The sequence below is a fragment of the Carassius gibelio genome, chromosome A14 (assembly GCF_023724105.1).
Source record: "Carassius gibelio isolate Cgi1373 ecotype wild population from Czech Republic chromosome A14, carGib1.2-hapl.c, whole genome shotgun sequence".
In the NCBI taxonomy this organism is placed as follows: Eukaryota; Metazoa; Chordata; class Actinopteri; order Cypriniformes; family Cyprinidae; genus Carassius; species Carassius gibelio.
Window position 1 is genome coordinate 1,134,037 of NC_068384.1, and position 16,186 is coordinate 1,150,222.

Genomic DNA, 16,186 nt, shown 5'->3' on the forward strand with positions numbered 1-16,186 from the left:
AAAGCTGCAGCCTAGATGTGCTGAATATGGGCTAGGTGAAATGTGGGATGCAGTTTCCACTATTCAGTAAGTACTTTCTCTTTGAAATTATTCTCTATACAATATGTAAATATATAAAACCTACTATAAAAAAGAAAATATTTTTAAGATTATATTAATCAGTTTACATAAACACCCATTTAAAATATTAAGTAACAAAATATTACATATATACACTAATATACTAATATACATATCACTCTCAACTCAACTCAATATCACTAGTACCACGAATGCGAAAATCCTGTTATTAAAAATATCACAGAAAAAAAACAAAAAGAACATCTTGTTGAACAATAACCGTGTAATAAATTTGCTGGTCTGGATGACATAGTAGCACGCTTGTTCAAGGACTGAGAGAAACAATTTAACCTGCCGTGTTCCACACTTGGCCCTCACCTGTGATTGAGTCCAGCAGTTTAGAGAAGTGCTGTCAACAAACTGTTATTGCCTCAATAAAGGGCAAAATCAATAGTACTGAAATGAGTGGCTGGGCGCAGTACCCGGCGCTGTTAATATCTCTCTGAGAGTGTTCGAACGAGAGAAGAAGGGAGAGAAATAGAGATGGGAAGAGTGAGAGAGATGCGTACAGCCTCAAGTACAGGGTAATATCCATCTGCTAACACCATCTTTGTGTTGACATCCGGCTGGACATGTATAGGTACACAGAGAAATTATTTCTCATTTACCCTTTCCATGTTCACTACCTCTACACCCACTTTACTCATGCAGCCTAAGCTTCCTCTTCCCCCTTGTGGTGGTGGTGACTCAATTATTGTTGGGTGGGCAGTAATAAAGTGAGGGCTGTGGTGCCTTCGATCGGCTGACCTGTGAGAAGGCAGCACCGGACAGCTGACTTCACCATGATGGATCACCCTGCTCTCTCTCTCTCTCTCTCTCTCTCTCTCTCTCTCTCTCTCTCTCCATCTTCCTACCTCTGTTTCTTTTGTTCTCTGTCTCTCTCTCTCTCTCTCTCTCTCTGCCATCCTGTCATGTCCAAGGACTAAAGGTGTGTTGCTGAACGGCTATTGTTTTCCATGTGATCTGCATTCTCTGAAGATAAACATGAGCTAATTTGGCATTAATTGTTTCCATAGAGAAAAATTTAAATCTGTCAGCAAAGACCGATCATGAGCTCGGAGGAGGTTAAGTGATATGTTTCTGTAGAAGAAAAAAAGTTACTGTGATTTCAACTGCACTACCCATAATCCTCCAAGGCATTAAGACTGCAGGTCCTAGTTGGAACCAATAAGAAAAAAGCAAACAAAATGAAAACAATACTGAAAAAGCTCAACAGCGACATCCCACTCTCATCAAGAACTATGAATAACGTCAAATTCCCTCATAGAATATATAAAGAGAGAGAAAGAGAGAGAGAGAGATCATACACAGTATTTTATGTCTTTCAGTAAAAAAAGTTTAACATTAACATTATTGAAATTAGACATTTACTTGAGCTGAGATATTAAGGTTTTTTATTCAGACAAATAGAACTACATTTTGTGAGGTTTAAATAAAAAAAAATGCAAATAGGGTAAAGAAAAGAAGTGCATTCATTTGTTTTCCCTTTTAAAGATGGCTATTTTTCTTACCAATTGGAAAATATTTTTTCTTGTTTTGGGCATAAACCTTAATACATTTTGTTAGATTACTTTGAACATTTTTTTTTTTTTCTCAAGTGGGCTTGCTTAAAAAAATGGGGACGTACTTCAGTATCCTAATATAACCAAACAAGCATCTAACTGCTTCCTCCGGGACTTCCCCTATACCTGACCCTGAAGCTATCTCACTGAGTATTTTGCCTAGTTGTTTTATTTCCTCTTCTAATAGAGTGAGGCTGCTCACTTGTGGGCCATCACACCTATTCATTAAGGTAAGGAATCAGTTAAAACTATGGGCGGCTGTTAAGCGGGCTCTCTGGGGAGTGCAGCCACGAGTGTATTCAGATCTACCTTCCTTATGCTGAAAACGGTGGGAAAGATATGACAAGTGACCTCAGCCATGACCCACCTAATGCATTCAGCTTTATCATCAGCCCAGGAAAATGAGTCCAAATCAAGCCAAGATTAAGACCACAGAGAGCATATGTGAACAACATGCTGCCCCAGTTTCATGAAAATTACCAGACTGTTCCAATATGGCAGACAGAGAAAAATAATCAGGGCACATTTAACTTTTCCTCTTTCTGCAGAGAAGCTAATTCTCTGACTGATAAGCAAGTGATAAAAACAGCGTTCCCGAATCTTGTGACCAAGTGATTCCCATGGCATGGCATTTTCAGCAATAATTTCAAAGAGCTTATACAAAAAAAAAAAAAAAAGATTTTCCAGGATTACAATTTTATGCTCCCCAGACGCCGCAGCATAAATGGCTGCCCACTGCTCCGGGTGTGTGTTCACAGTGTGTGTGTGTGTGTGTGTGTGTTCACTGCTCTGTGTGTGTGCACTTCGGATGGGTTAAATGCAGAGCACAAATTCTGAGTATGGGTCACCATACTTGACTGAATGTCACGTCACTTTTTTTTTTTCAGCATTAGATGGGACGAAAAGAAACACATGTCTGCTAGGCCCTTTAGCGGATCAGCTCACTGTTCCAGTACACAATGGAAGTTGGGTGTGTGTTTGCGAGTATATATACATTATATGTGTGTGTGTGTGTGTGATACCATAGGGTTCAGACTGTTGGACTGCAAAGGAAGGTATTCAGACAATGTCCATATGGTTCATTAGGGACTGAGATCAAACACTGTTGCCCTCTTTAGCCCCACTGACAGTAGACAGAAGATCTGTCCTCTCCCCACCAGCTGGGGATGGACACTAACATGAGGGAAGGGAAGTGAGGGAGTGAGTGAGGGAAGATGAAATAGAGAGATTAAAATGGAAATTAAATGGAACATTTCACAAATAAACTCACTACACACTATCAGTCGAAAGTTTGGACATACTTGACCAAATTGATATATATATATTTTTTATAAAAAAATATTTTATTAAATTTTTTTTTATTCTTTAGTTATTGTTGTTGTAGTCCAATATGAATTGTGCCTCAGTTTGAATAATTTAAAAGAATAATTCTCAGTTTGTTTTTGAAAAAATAAAAATAAATAAATCCCCCAAGTGGATAGTGAATGAAAAGTTTTCATAGTTTTGATGAATTCATTATTATGTGGATAATAATAATAATAATAATAATAATAATAATAATAATAAATAATGAGGAGTGTCCTCACGTTTGACTGGTAGTGTATATTTTAAATGAATATTAGAAAATGAGCCTATGAATCTGTGCTGTAGCCCATGACCCATTTATTTCCAGAGTGCCTAGAAAATGTTAACTCTGACATCACAAAGGCACAGCTGTGATATCACTTCCTGTGAAGCACTTTACTAAATTAGTAAACAGTGTGCCTCAATGAAAAGAAGAAGAAAAAACTGTGTACCAGGGTTATTATAGTTATCTAAAACGTAAACTATAAATCATCTAGTTGCCAAGACAATATTTTTTAGTTTACAATGATGCACAAAAATAACTGCTTAAAATATATACATACATACAAACTATAATAGTAGCGAAATGATCCTAAAATAATAGTGCTGTACGGTGGAGGTCATATGAGCATATAGCAGCCCACTGTAAGTATTTGGCAACCAACTCTACATTTACCTGATTCCTCTATACTGGTTTTGGTTTGACACCACATTCGTTGACCCCATGGTCTAATTTGATGTGTTAAAGGTGTAATGGATAGGGAGGTGGCTCATGGGCCATGAATACTGATGGCCCAGCTTTGATACAGAAGGTTGCTAACAGCACAAGGTCAGTCCTGGGTGTGTGCAGGCCCAGCCAGCCATAATTACTCCCTTATATATTTTTTTTACACTATTAAGTGGAGCTGCTGGAAAGGGGCTCTGGGGTATAGGACACGCACAACAAGATAAAGTGATATTTATGTATCCCTCCCAAAGGATCCATTTACATGGCCTGGCTCTCCTTAAGAAGCGTGCATGGAGAGAGATAAACACCCAGCTGGGTCCACAACTGGGCTCCTTTTACAAAAAGAATACTGAACACAACTGCATGAGAATGAATATACTGTACAACATCTCTGAACTGAAGGAGTCTGTAATGAATAGTTCAAATAACTACACCATGGCTATCGGAAGTCTGGATCAGTGAGTTTATGCTAGTAATAACTCTTTGAAAATAAAAGTGGACCGCAACAAATAAAGTCAACAGTTAACGTCAAACCCATTTTACTTACGATGTGATTGAGAAAATATCTGGACAGGACTTATTATTTAGGATTTCTTATTCTTTTATGTACTGTACCAGATTGGAGCCAAACTGAATGTGAGTTTGCTAAAGCTAAGTCTAAACAGTTATTTGGTTACTGCTTAACGTTATCCAGTAGCCTGTTTGACCCTAATTGATGTCAGTGGGAAAAAAGTTGGATAATCTTTGGAATAACACACAAACGAAAAGACTAGAAACGTGTATAAAGGATAGTAAATTAAGTCAATATTGACTTCATGTTGACTTAGAACAGAAAAGAGAATAGTTGACATGCTTAACTGACCTTTGGTAAACGCTCAGGGTCGCCTGGGTGTCTAGGGATCACCTTCTGTAGCCGCTGGAAACCGTAGTCAATTGTGGGTTCGTTCAGTGCTACAGGAAAGAGAGGATTCAACCATGTTAATGCAGGGAAAATCAACACCCTCTTACCATTACAATTTTTTTTTTTATATAGAAAAACATAATTTGCTTCACACCTCAATATGGTTCCAAAAACACACAAGTGAAAAACCAAACCATAACTAAAGAATCAAATATTATGTTTCCATAACTAACTGCCAAAATATCTATATCAATTCCCGCTATGCTTTAGCAGTTTGCAACCACAAGGCACCACTTTATGAATAAAACAACACTTGAGCAGTTTGTTTGAATGTATCCTGTCTATTTTTGCAGTCTGTGCAAAGGCACAACCTTCATGGAAAGCTTCAAAAACTGGTCATGAACAATGAGACTTGTAACAGGTTCAGCTGCATTGCAAATGCTACAGTTTAAGAAAAAAAAAAACTGTACAAAAAAACTTGTTTGTGTCTCAGGCAAAATATTGCGGGTTCAGTACAAGTTCACCTCAGCAGACAGTATTCACAGCATAATGTTGATTACCAGAAAAAGTTATTTCCACTTCTCATTCCTTTTACTAAGAAAAAAAAGCAAAAATATGGGAAACGGAACTTTCAATGTAAGTAAATGCAGTAAATGTTAATATACTCACCATTTCAGTGATACAGCTACAAGATTAAATAACATGATTTTAGTCTATACATTTAATTTTTATTTTAAATTTTTAAAAAAAATGTGTCTGTCTGTCATGTTTCTGCTTTAAATCCTCCAAAAATGCACTCCCATTGCTATTTTCATAATTCTGATTTTAACTCCCTATTGTTTTCGCAATCTGCAAAACAAATCTATAGACCAGCGTTATGAGCAAATAATTCAATTAAAGTTTTCATTTCTGTAGAGTGGCACCTCCCACTCAGAGGCCCATAGACAGCTTCTCGAATGCTCGCTGAGGACAGAGCAATAAGATATTATCGAAAAAGGAACCCGATCTGTGTGATGGGGCCAAACATCCTGCACGGGTGGACCACATAGTGCTTGGTCCAGTGTTTTTTTAACCTCCCCTGGATTGAGCGGGACTTTCACACTGAGACAATGGGTCTTTCTCCAGCACTGGCCTTAGGAGCTTGTTTGTGTTTATCTGTTGTGGTGCTAAACTCTAGCCCTCAGGGGCACATTCACACAGAGCCCCTTTTGTGCTTCACTGAGAGAGAATAAGAGATATACATGTCAGCAGAGATATTCAATATTTGATATGCAGCATGCAGTGGTGGTCCCAAATGTATTTAGACATTTAAGCTATGCTTAAAAATGTATGCATTCCAATGCATTAGATAACAAACAATCAATCCAAGTACAGTAGCATCAAATAAATCTAAACCTTTTCTCACAAGTGTTCTTTCTCTTCCATCATTTTTCAAGGTGATTTTTAGTAGATGTGCTGACAGAGGTTCACACAGGTCAGAATAACCATAAGTGTAGTTCATCGCATTAACTATGGTCCACTAACGTTTGAAAAGTGTCCAAATACTTTTTATATTCATTCTAAACTGTATATCCATTGTTTTTATCATTTAAAACCTAACAAATGTCCTTCTGTGAAATGGTTGTCTTTGAAAAGTGTGCTACTCTATTTTAAAATAAATGGTTTAAATAAATACATTTTAAAGCTATACAATGTATATAGAAAATAATCACCCCACTTTAAAAAATAAAATAAAATCACATTTTGTTGCCTTGCAGCCTAATATAGTGAAGAGGCAAAGATCTGATGCTGTAATGAAATGTTTTGGGTATTTGACATAAGTAACAGTTATTCACTCTTCACATGCACTCTCTTATTCTCTCTCAATACTCTGACCACCTTTCTTTTGCCTGAAGCATCAAATCTCGAACAGAACAGAGAAAGAGCATCAAAAAATAGCAATTTAGGACTGGAGTCCTCTGGCCCTCAGTTAATTGTCCTGCTGAAGATGGGGGTTAAAAAAAGTGTCACAGTCTTTCTCTCTTCCGGCCTCCCTTCTGTTTGCCCTGTAGGCCGCAGCCTGGACGTTTCCTGAGGGAGTTCACCCAGCTCCAATCAGCTCCACAGCTGAGAGGACAGACTTTGGGCAGCCTCTGAGTGCAGTGGAGTGGATTCAGATGGCCAAGGGCCCAGACAGAACCAGACCCCTGGAGCCCAGAACACAAGCTGTGCCTAGCATGGCTTCCTCCACTGGGAAACAGGGGCAGCTCTGACTGTACAGCAATGCCTCTCAATACAACATCCAAAGGCAGGTGGGATCTACAGCTTTAAGAGGACAAGCAAATGCTGGTCCAGTATCTGGTTTTGACATGAAGCCTGAAACATGCACTGAAAAGAAAGACGTTATTGGTAAAAAGCCAACCTGCATCCCTACCAACTCTGTAAAATGTCATGTTTACTTTTACAATAAGCTGTAACTTCGTTTAAAAGCAGTTTGCATTGGCTAATAACAGCAGACTTCATGCGACGAGATACAGCAGGGCTCAGCGACGCGCTGATTGAAAGGCGGCATTAACCTCGACTCTCTCAGCCACTATGACTGCCTGGATGCACAGTTGCTCACACCGCACTGTGATTGACTGGCTCTTTACTTAAAGAGCATGATGAGAAAAAAAAACTGTTAAAACAATCCTGGAGCATGATGGAGAACAGACCACAGCTATCGGCGAAGGAAAGAACAACAAAAACAGTCGTACGTGACAGAATGATTCAAAGCCACCCCGCGGCTGACAATACATCATATCTAAATAGGCTTCCTGTAATCAGGTCTGTTGGTGGTTTGGAGACAGTGATATGGAAGTGTGGACTGGTGCAGAGCACAGAAGAGGCCTGAGTGGAGCATGAGTGGGGGTTGGGGGAAGCAGACTCCAGGACATTGTAATGGCAAAGGAATAGATGGAGGCTGAATGAAAGATTATGTTGTGCAGTATTACAGCAGGTCAGACATGGAGGTAGGAGAGAGAGTGAATGGAAGAGTACGAGAGTGTGGGTTGAATGAACAATGTTAAAAAAGGCTGTAGTTGTAAGGTCTGGACAGCCACCAGCTTCTGTGGCTTGAAGATGAAATTGTGCAATATTCGAAACACGTTTAACTACTGTAATGTGACATATTTCAAGGTGAAATAAAATAGTAACAGAGGTACATTACCATCCAAAGGTCTGGGGTTGGTAAGATACAGTATATATATTTTTTTAAGTTTTGGAAAGATAAAAAAAAAAAATGCAATTATCTTGTGATTTTTTTTTCTACAATTTTAAATACATTTTCTATTTTAATATGTAGATATCTTTTGTAACATTATCACATTTACATTTACTCATTTAGCAGACACTTTTATCCAAGGTGACTTACAAATGAGGACAACAGAAGCAAACAAAACCAACAAAAGGGCAATAATAGGTAAGTGCTGTGACAAGTCTTGGTTAGCCTAGTCCACTACAGATAGCAAGAAAAAAAAGAAGAAAAAAAAGAAATTATATATATATATATATATATATATATATATATATATATATATATATATATATATTAATAGCATTAATAAAACGAAAACAAGTTGATAGAATAAAAAAGAATAGGGAACCCTCTTGTTCGTGTTCAAGTTTTTATATATAAAGCTTTTATATATATATATATAAAAGTACAAGTACATTATAAATGTTTTTACTCTCACTTTTGATCAATTTACTGCATTCTTGCTAAGTAAAAATATAAATTTCTTTCAAAAAACTTTTTTTTTTAATGAAAATAATAATATTAATAATAATAAAGAATAAATAAAGGAATATTCAGCCTGAAATAATGTATAAATAATCATGACTTGATTGTAATCCAACAGGATTTAAATGGATTTTGAAAAATGATAATTAGTTTATATTATTTTTCACTGACTAAACAATCACATCATCAGAAATGTTGTTTCAGCGGAAGACAAAATATTGCATGTAAATGAGAGACTATGAAAACATTTTTTAATTCAAATAATAACAAGCACTGATGATGCATGAGCAATTCTGAGAACTAGACCAAGACCAAAGACATTTATTAGCAGAGCTTCAAACTCATTATACTTTATTTGTTTTTAAGAAAACACATGCAATAAAAGCTGGTTTTGAGGAAATCACCACTAAACTCATTTAGCAGTGAATAATGAAGTGGCTGCTGGAGCAGAACTTTTGTGAGGGTCTAGACAGGGAACATTTATAGTATGTCTCTTTCAACAGGACCCATGTGCTAGCATAATGAGGCACAGGCCGTGATGCAAAGCACCTCTGTGGAGGGTGTTGAGTTAATGTGCTCATACAGAGATGGATGGGCCAGATCTCAGGCTAAACTGCACTCTGCCACACTTACAGTCATCTGCACATGTTTACTCTCCTTCATTGCTATTGATTTTCACATACTGTACAATCCTCTCACCAGCCGACTCGATAATATACACTTGCTGAGATAGAGACTGTGTACTGAACAGTTAGCAGTAACTAGTGCTACTAATTTTATGAAGCCACTGGTCGCCCACTGAAAACAATGATACAAACATTTTGTGGACATGTGTCCATGCGATTCTGGTATGTCACAAATTAAATTGACATTGACTGGTGACAGTATATTACGTTACAGCTAAAGGAAACCCCAAACCCTTGAGAACAAACAGAGAAGAAAAAACACCTCCTGTGCTGGGTCATGGAGTGAACTTTGTCAAAAAGTTTGAACAAAACTGTGTATTTTCAGAGACAGACTTACACCAAACAGGGAAGTAAAATCCCAAGAGCTTTTTCATTTCCAGAGCCTCTATGTCTTACTTGGTGTGTAAGGTTGTTTACCAACCCATGCACAGACCTGTATATTTATAGAGAAACACCTTTCAACTGTCCAAGCACTTGTTTACTTTTACAGTTCCAGAAACTCTCAAGCTGTGGTTTCCATTTCTTTCTGGGCTCACGGAACGGTTTTATGACAGAAATAACACCAGCCAGTCACCCAGCATATATGATAGAGTCAGTTTCATGTCATTACTGATTCATAACAGATCTCCAATTTCATAAACAAAGGAGAATGAAAAGGTTACATGTGATGTCATGAGCAGAAATAAAATCTACAAATGCATTTTTGAAAAGAGCTGAATATCTGCCAATATAATACGCCACCTCGCTACGTTTAATGAATATAATCTATATAAGCAAACATATGGCTGTTACAGATCTAAACGGAGCTCCTTGAGGCACAATTTGAACGTCTTGCTTCGTAAAAAAAAAAAAAAAAAAAAAAAAAACACCTATTAAGCAACGGAACTGATTTTCCACAAAAAAAGGAAAGCTACAAATAGATTAACAATCAACGGATTTTTCTCCAGAAGATGGGATCAAAACGGGTAAAACATATCAGCAATAAATAAATAAATGAACAACAACCACTGCTTGAAGGATTCCTCGCAATCACACAGATCAATGCTCATTGAAATTTCATGAAGGCACAGCCGGATCGCTTCATATTTCACAATAATAACTACAGGCCCGCGGGGGTGAGGAGAGTAGGGGATCTAGCCCCTACTAAAAGACAATACTGAGTGCTGTCAAAAGCAGATGGAGCCAGTCAAAACAGTATGTTTTAAAATACCTTACACCACCAAAAAATCCCACACTTAATATCTCGCACAGAAGCCAGAGGGCAGAATGTGGGCGGCAGTTTTTAGACTGGCGAGAACACAGTATTTGTGGCTTTCCTGTTTTTGAGACCAGAAATTGAATCAGCTGACCACACATAGACCTGCAGGGCTAGAACAGTATCCCTGACTGATGGAGCAGAAAAGCATGCTGGGTAATTGGTCTTTAGCAGAACCTTTTAACAGGCACTTGTGGGCTTTGTACAGAGCTGTTAATGTCAGGATGGTAATGTTCTGTACATGTTAGGGAATGGCAGACTCCGTTTTACTCTCTCTCTCTCTCTCTCTCTCTCTCTCTCTCTGTTTTCCCCAGAGCTCTCTTTCATTCAGGTGTGATCTCATATGCTGCGGATAGGAATCGATAGGCTCAGTGGCAGGGTGTTCGATGCCTGCCTGAATTATTGCTTCATTTCTCTCCCTATATAGATGAGGCCTGTTTTTCCTCAGCCCTCCCCACACCAGGATCAATACCTTACAATCTCATTTTTATCCATTTTTCCATAAACCCAGTGATTGCGTTTATTTGGAAAATCCGACAAGCTAAATAAGGCATCACTTTAAGACACGGGGGGAGATAAAATCTTGGAACCTGTGGCCGTAAAATGGATGACTTGTTGTTCTTGATCGTGAGCAGAAGCTCCTAAAAGAAAGGGACTTCTGTGTGATGTGACCCACTGAATGCGCCCCGCTGTTGAGCAAACCAATTGCTCTATATCTTTATGGCTATAATCTCTACCATGCAGAGGTTTAGCAATTTAATTGGAATGGTTATCATTGATCACCTAGTGTGACCCCATTTGTCAATAGAATTAAAGAGACTCATTATCAAAATCGAACGATCACTCAAGCCACTCAAGAAGAAAGCCTCCGTTAAATCTAGAGCTTGGAAAAAATAAGTTGGTGACTATGAATACATAAAGGCTGTACATTTACAGTTGGGTCCAAAAATCTGAGACCATGTAGAAATTATTATATACATTAACATTCAAAGTTTTTGGGGTCAGTAAGATTTATTTATTTAGAGTTATTCAGCAGGGCAACGTGACCTCATGAGAATACGTGTGTATTTTTACGTTAAATGTGGTTCTACCATACGTTTACTTACGTTTTCATGCACATAGAAACGTACAATTTAGACGTATTTATAGCAGTAAAACGTACAAATACTTACATGTTAGCAGCTAAAAAACATAAATATTCTAACGTAAAGTGTGAATGTAAATGAATTCCCATGTATTAATATTAAAATCGTGGCTTTAATGATTTAAATCTGTTGTATTTAATTGTCATATCAATACATGTTTTTATTCAATTTATTGAAAGCAGTTTACTCGTCTACTTAATAGGAAATAACATTTCTGTGCATGCTGCAAATTATAGATACACAAAAGCACAGCATACAATTACAAATCACATCCATTTTATTTGTTTGCTGTACTGCATATCTTTAGAATCCAGATGTTTGCAAGGAACATATCCAAATTCAGCCCTTTATCAATCGATCTTCCTCTTCATTCTCAGCAACAGCGTCCGTCACAGTTAAAGCTCGCGCTCGTTATGGTTCGAATTTGAAAATTGCGCCAGTGCGCCACGTTACGACATGGTTTACGGCACTGATATCGAACGCTCATTGGTCCTCATCCAATTTGTCACAGATTGCGACATGTCGTGTTTCAGTTTATGACATTTGAATACTGCGCCAGTGCACCTTCACAGAGAGAAGACAGATACATAATTTCACGGATTAATAAATTAAATTCTGCTCTGTACCCTATAAAAAGTATTACCTCCCTAGAGGACTGCGACTGGAACTCATTATCATTTGAACTACTTTTGGTACCACTTTTGATATTTTTGCAAAAAATAAATGATTAACGTTACATTTGTTTGTCTGTTATTTGTTTATTTATAACAGTAACGTTATGTAGTTTTAAGAAATGGTTATGGGTAGGTTTAGGGGTGTAGGATTAACGTTAGTTGCTCAAAATATCGTTTTAATGTTATATTTTTACAAAAATTGTGTTTTATTATGTTTTATTCTTTTAACATTCTGTATAAAATGGGTAGGTTTAGGTTCGGGTGGGGTATAGGGATTTTACATTTATCAAAAAAAAATATATAAAAAGGGAAAATATACATACATATTAAACAAATTAATCAGATATGCATTGAAAAGCAGCTTCATGAGCAAATTTTTATGGATGACTGACTGTTCAGAGAACACGTTCTATCTGTACGTATTTGAGGTTGTTTTTACGTAAATTTCGATACGCATCGAACCTGTAATTACGTCCAGATAATACGTAAATGACACTGTAAATAATTTACGTCTAAATATGTACGTTTTGATTGTGAGATCAGGCTGAATTGATCAAACGTGACAGTGAAGACATTTAGAATGTGTGTGTATAAATATATATATATATATATATATATATATATATATATATATATATATATATATATATATATATATATATATATATATATATATATACATTCTAAGTGTCTCCTCAAAATTCAGCTTTGCCTTCACAGAAATAAAAACAATTTAAAAAATATTACAAAATATAAATCTGATATTTTACATTTGAATAATAAATCACAGTTTTAATGTTTTATCTATATTTTCATCAAAGAGATGCAGCCTTGGGATAGTTATCACGAATATGAAATATTTAAGAAATAATTCTAGGCCATTAATCAGATTTTGTGTTTGTGTTCGTAGCACAAGTTACTTTTTGGATCATTCTTGAAATCATGCTTTGGATAACATGAATATTAGGTTTTACACAAACAAAAAAGTCCTAAAAGCTCAAGTGCATAAAGGCAAAAGGACATGCAAACTAAATATTAAAACATTTTGAAACCCAAATTCATTTAACTCTTCACTCATGTTGTAAGCTGATATCATTTTATATCAAATAGAAAGATTTTCCCTTGTGGTCTCAGACTTTTGGACCCCAACATACGTGCATTTGAATTAAAAGAGAGGGTGAATGCATGTATGATGTGAAGTCTGGCTTTTCCTCAACTAAAGTGACAAATGCCTCCCTTAGACTTAATCATTGGGCAGGCGTAAAGCTCCCTCTAATGTGATGGAGCAGAGTCTTTTAATATCGGGCATGATGGGTGCTGTTCAGCCCACTGGCCTGCATACTGAGCAGCAATGAATTGCCTGCTGAACATTTCAAGTGATTCATCAACACCTCCAATCTATGGGCTGCACAAGGGGCTTCATATACGCTCACTAGCAGATACCATTATAACTCTGCCTCTTTCCCTAAAAAAAAAAAACAGATGGAAAACCCCTTTGACGAATGATGCAAATATGGCAATCTGGTGAGAAGTAATACACGACCAAACAAGGAAATGCATTTGTTGCAGATGAATTGGAAAGGGAGGGTGAGAGAGAGAAAGTAGGGAGGAATGATTCATCCCTCTTATCTGCGGAGTTCCATGCAGGATGGGTAATGTCCCAGGCGGTGAGTGTTTAATTGTTTCTGATGATAAATATAATTGCAGAGAGCTTCTGGATGTTTAATTGCAGAGGCTCAGTAACTGTGGGTGATATCACTTTGACTGGGTCTTCCTCTTTGAAGCTCAACTATAGCATTCTAGCAATGCAAAAAATTGTCTGGTGAGATGGGCAATGAAGGCTACTGTACCACACAACACTGAGAAATGCTATTGCTCAGTCGGTCAGTCAATTGCTCTCCGATACTGACTTTGTCATCCTAAAAATTCTCACACACACACTTTATACTGCTTTAGATTCTTTCAGCTTAGTCCCTATTTGTTGTAGCTGCATGAAAAACAACTCCCATCACATTTCTTAGAATTTTCTCTTTCCGTTTTTCATAGAAGTCAGTCATACGTGTATGGAATTATATAATGGTGAGTAAATGATGAAAGAATGTTTGTTTTTTTGGTTAACTATCCTTTTAAATTCAGACCATTGGCCAGTCAGAGCAGAGGTACAGTTCACACAAGTGTGTGCCAAGAATCCTAGAGGTTCTGAGACTTCTGAAATGAGAGGCCTATCAGGGATCCATTTACTGGGTGGCTGCTTGGTTCATAATCAGAGTGAAGTCAAAGCAAAAAAAAACAACTCTATCACTACAGATGGAACCGTGTCAAATATAATCAGTGTCATAATTTACTCATGACAACAATAATCAAAAATCATGCACATGGGCTGTACATACTGTACTTGTGAGAACCATGCATCCAAAGTAAAAGAAAAAGCTAACCTAGATAAGTTTTTTTTTTTCTCTCCACAATGGCTGTGAGGGATGCTCTCCAGGTACGTCTCAGCCTTTCCACATGGCTGTGTGGTGTTTGAGCGAGGCAGCATCAGTACACCAATGATTTAATTAGGTCTCCATCTCCTCTGCCTGACAGAAGTTGATTAGAGGTGCCAGATGCCCCATGTGTAATTCCACTGCCAGCTGCCACATAGCTTTGCCAATACTCTATGATTAGTACCCACTGGCAACTGGGCAAGACACAGGTGCCAACTGGAGCCATGAGAGAAAGACACACACACAGGCTGATGTCCCACTGCTGTAGCTGGGAAAGGGGAACAAGGGGAAGAGAAATGGCCAAAATGCTTCAAGTTGAGGAGAATTGCATGGTGGGGCCAACCTGAGGGCTGGGCGTCAGATCTGCACTGGCCATTTTAACGTGTGTGGAGACCAACAGCCCTGCATTTGGTCTTTTGTCATTAACAGCATTGAGTTTCTAACTGAATTTGAGTGCTGTGTGCATGAAAAACGGCATATTTAATCAAAAGCATTCTTGATGGTTATTAAGCTTGAAGCTTCAGCAAAAGGGGCACATCTAGAAGTGCAGCCATAAAACGGGGTGACCATCTGCCCTCTGTTTTGGAGGGTGTGTGGCTGTATGTGTGTTTGTATGGTTGTGTGCGAACATCTGAATCCCTCCCTCCATTCCTGCCCATGTGCTCGCTGAATAGACTATGAAATGAAGCCAAGTCCAGCACCATAAACCCAACGTGAGCACTCATTCACACCCACGAATGCACAGGCATATACATAGACACCTACTGAGCCAACAATACCCACAGCTGTGCACTGCTTAAACCTATTGATGAGACAGGCCTTTAACATTGCTCCCTTCAGCGTTTTAACGCTCTTCAGAATAGCTGTGCTTGTACTTTGACTGCAAACTCTAAATTTAAACTAAAAAAGCTGCATGATCAGCGTACAAACTCTTCACCTCTTCCTCCACTGATTTTACGTTGTTTTACCATTAGATTCCATCAAATACTTCCATCATGCGGTTCCCTTACTTCTGGAAGTCTGAAGTTAATTACTTCTCGTTGGCTGAACTCCCAATATGTAGAGTGTACAGTAAACTCATTTTGAAGCCAGCAGATATCACAGGTGACCTCTTTTTCCTCTGAAAGATAAGTCCTACATTTCCCTTATCTGTGCAGGCTGCATGATCTTCCTGGAGTTCGAGGCACAGCCGTTCGTAATAAGCTGTGTGCTCAGGAAATAGGTAGGATTCCTCTATAGCGTAGGTTTCTTGCTACAAGAAACACAGGATGACTTACTCAACCCAGACTGACGAGAAATCAAGAACAGTTGAAAAGGAATAAGACATGATGGCTGTACAACTGGCTGAGTACAGCTAAAGGTGCTTGATGTTATTCTTACCTGTGTAGATAAATCTGCCTGGTGTACCTTTGCAGAACTGCTTTGATTTGTAGGACAGAGTGACCTCCACAACCCCGGGTATGTGTCTGGGAGGAGTCTGCACTCGAATGGCGTGAGGGGTAATGAGCTGAAAGAGAAAATGAAAA

At 37.9% G+C, this 16,186-nt stretch overlaps 1 protein-coding gene across 3 annotated transcripts in view; it reads right to left on the bottom strand.

The window, feature by feature from the left end:
* The window catches only part of LOC128027178 (transcription factor COE1-A-like), a 114,823-nt gene that overhangs the window by 13,215 nt on the left and 85,422 nt on the right, over positions 1-16,186 (bottom strand). For all 3 annotated transcript variants that reach the window (XM_052614506.1, XM_052614504.1, XM_052614503.1), the window contains exons 10-11: positions 16,041-16,167; positions 4,616-4,704 (exon numbers count right to left, since the gene is read on the bottom strand). In XM_052614506.1, the coding sequence (XP_052470466.1) occupies positions 4,616-4,704; positions 16,041-16,167 (216 nt within the window). The remainder of the gene's footprint in view (positions 1-4,615; positions 4,705-16,040; positions 16,168-16,186) is intronic.